This window comes from Myotis davidii, unplaced genomic scaffold, assembly GCF_000327345.1.
Source record: "Myotis davidii unplaced genomic scaffold, ASM32734v1 scaffold2844, whole genome shotgun sequence".
Classification (NCBI taxonomy): Eukaryota; Metazoa; Chordata; class Mammalia; order Chiroptera; family Vespertilionidae; genus Myotis; species Myotis davidii.
Window position 1 is genome coordinate 3791 of NW_006295196.1, and position 3435 is coordinate 7225.

Here is a 3435-nt window from a genome sequence, read left to right on the forward strand (position 1 = left end):
TGCTTGGCTAAAGAAACCAAGTTCTCGCCCTAACCGGTTTGGCTCAGTGAATAGAGCGTCGGCCTGTGGACTCAAGGGTCCCAGGTTCGATTCCGGTCAAGGGCATGTACTTTGGTTGCGTGCACATCCCCAGTAGGGGGTTTGCAGGAGGCAGCTGATCGATGTTTCTCTCTCATCTATGTTTCTAACTCTCTATCCCTCTCCCTTCCTCTCTGTAAAAAAGTCAATAAAATATATTAAAAAAAAAAAAAAGAAACCAAGTTCTCTCTTGTCTCAGGACCCTTTGCTTTTTATTAACACAAACTGTCCTAAGGCAAAGTAAAGATATACATCAAAGGCCAGGTTTTGGTATATAGAATCCATTGTCAGATTGGAGAAATTGCCCTCAGCTGTTCAGGGGTTTGGCCAGCAGGAGGCAATAACATGTAGACTGAAATGCCCTCAGCTGTCTGGCAGCAAGCAATCATTTTATGCATCCTTTTCAGGTTTGGGAAAATGCCCTCAGCCATTTCCAGGTGATTCAGCCCTGCTGACATGCTGGAATTGGCTTCCAACACAACAACAATTAGGTCAGTGTCTCTAGAGTGAAAGGGTTTCCCATTACTGTTCTGGTCTTCAAACCAGTGACCATCAACCGTGAAATTGTAGGCAGTAGGGGACATGTACCTTTGAAAGACCTGGGCAAGAGATTCCCTTCACATGTATTGGCATCTCTTGCAAACAAGAAATAAAATTCATGCTCCCAGACATAACTGAGGTTGTCACAGCTACCTCCTCTTTGGAGTGACTGCTATGTCTCCAAGCATCCAGACATCACATGAGGATTAGAGAGTCCAGAGTATTTCCTAGAAAAATATGGGCAGTAGTGTAAATTTGCCAAAAACTCCTGAGCTAATCCTGCACCATACTGTTCCCCCAAGGGCAGAAATGTTTGAGACCCCATAAAAGTTGTTCACCTCATCATGCTTGGAGAGCCCCGATCTCCTTAAAGCTAACCCACACAGTAAATAGAACACCTAAGATTAAAGAAGTATTACGAAAAAGCCTTTATTATTGTACAAACTAAAGAGACATGAGACTGGCAGTTCTTACACTGATGACTCAGCCACTCAATAAATTCATCACTGGCATTCAGGGAAACCATTCCCTCTGCAACATTATGTTTACTGGGGCCAACAGTACTGAGTCCTATGTGGCAACCCATGACAGGGAAACAAGAAAACTTTGGGTTCAGGTATTCCTCATTTTCTTCAACAAAAAAGAAAACAGAGTTAGCTTCCCCGGGCACATGGGGATGGTGATTGATGCCATTTGTAGGGACCTTACAGGTGGTTGAGGTGAAATACCATCTACAACAGAAATATGCAGTGACATAGATCTGGCAGGCTATCTCTGTATGTTAGAACGTGCAACATAATTACAGTGTTCCAACATAAAAACAAACACAAGAACATTTATGGGAACTATACATAATGTAGGTGATTAAATGTATCAGATACAATTCAGAAAAGTGAGGATACACACATTTTCTTATACTAATGTTAAGTACTAAGAAACTACATTTCCAACACATCTAAGAAATTTCCCACATTTGGACTCATACGTGCAGAGCAAATTTAGAAATTTGGCTGAGAGATACCTCATATTAATTGCACTCATGTTTTTCTCCAGTGTGAACTCTGATGATAGTGAAGACCACTGCTCCTTGTAAAAGATTTGCCACATTCACTGCATTTATAAGGCTTTTCTCCTGTATGAACTCTTTGATGATGATGAAGTACGGTCTTAGTGGTAAAAGATTTTTGACATTCACTGCATTGGTAAGGCTTTTCTCCAGTGTGAACTCTCTGATGATATTGAAGACCACTGTTCCTTGTAAAAGATTTGCCACATTCACTGCATTTATAAGGCTTTTCTCCTGTATGAAGTCTTTGATGATGATGAAGTACGGTCTTAGTGGTAAAAGATTTTTGACATTCACTGCATTGGTAAGGCTTTTCTCCAGTGTGAACTCTCTGATGATATTGAAGACCACTGTTCCTTGTAAAAGATTTGCCACATTCACTGCATTTATAAGGCTTTTCTCCTGTATGAACTCTCTGATGATCACGAAGGGCATTGCTCCGTGCAAAAGATTTTCCACATTCACTGCATTTATAAGGCTTTTCTCCCGTATGAACTCTCTGATGATATTGAAGACCACTGCTACTTTTAAAGGATTTTCCACATTGACTGCATTTATAAGGCTTTTCTCCTGTATGAACTATCTGATGATAACGAAGGGTACTGCTCTGGGTAAAAGATTTCCCACATTCACTGCATTGATAAGGCTTTTCTCCCGTATGAAATCTCTGATGACGACGAAGTCCAGTGCTACTGGTGTAAGCTTTCCCACACTCACTGCATTCATAAGGTGTTTCTCTCGTGTGACCTCTTTGTTGGTAATGAAAGCTAGATAATTTGGTAAAATATTTTCCACATTCAGAGGACACAAAACACCCACTTCCAAGATGGACACCTTTTTCCTGAATAAACGTGTGGGTGCAACTAATGTCTCTCTGACATTCTTTTCTACTGTAATAATTTTTTCTCTTTTGAAACGTCACCCCACATGTCGAAATTACACTTGGACTGTTCCTGGCCTGAATAGCCTTTAGTTGGAAATGTCCTGACCCTGCAAGGACACCCTGCCCAACCTCCCTGCATGTGAAACTATTCTGGGATACATTGAAATTGCAACTGTTTGCAAGTGACATCCTGTCCACACCTCTAATGAAAGACTTCTCTCTCATATGCTGCTGGTGAAATTTTGCACGGAAATAAAATCGTTTTGCACATGCCCCACACTTCAACAGTATCTGTCCGTGTTGTGTTCCCTGCAGCTCCATCGTGTGGAAAATGTTTCCCAAGACTAGCCCACAACTCTCACAGGGGTGACTCTCCTGGGAAGACAAGGCTAACCTGGGATTCCTTGCCTGTGACAATCTTACAGAAACCTTCTGCTCAGTCGTTTCCGCCAAGTTCTCTGCTCCACAGCAGCAACCTGAAGAAAAGAAACCTAGGTGAAGTGCATGTTGACCTAAAAATACAGAATATCTTCACCACAACTGTTTATGTCACAACTGGACATGATTTAATACAATGATTTTCAAGACAAGGCAGTGAGACTCTCGGGAAATGGCTGTTAAATATATAACATGGCCCAAAAGGTCACTGAATGAGGAAAATCTCACCAATGGAGAACAGAATCATTGGCTGGCAAGAAAAGGAGGAGGGTCTGCTCGTTATTACTCCACAAATGGCTTCCTTTAGGACCTTTCAGACTGGCGATATGAATCTGTGTTAAATAATTTGAATGTGCTGAAACCAATAAAATATCAATCATAGTAAAGCACGGGATCTTCAGCGTCAATATAATACGGGTGCACTCTAAGG

General features: G+C 41.5%; 1 protein-coding gene across 1 annotated transcript; it reads right to left on the bottom strand.

Annotated features, from left to right (window-relative positions):
• Positions 1-478: 478 nt before the first annotated feature.
• LOC102762940 (zinc finger protein 134) lies at positions 479-3096 on the bottom strand (the record flags this gene model as incomplete). Its single annotated transcript, XM_006769897.2, is given in 3 exon segments — positions 479-1660; positions 1662-1852; positions 1854-3096. Coding segments are annotated over 3 exon segments (1546 nt in total), but the record flags the coding sequence as incomplete, so codon positions are not given.
• Between the last annotated feature and the right edge of the window lie 339 nt (positions 3097-3435).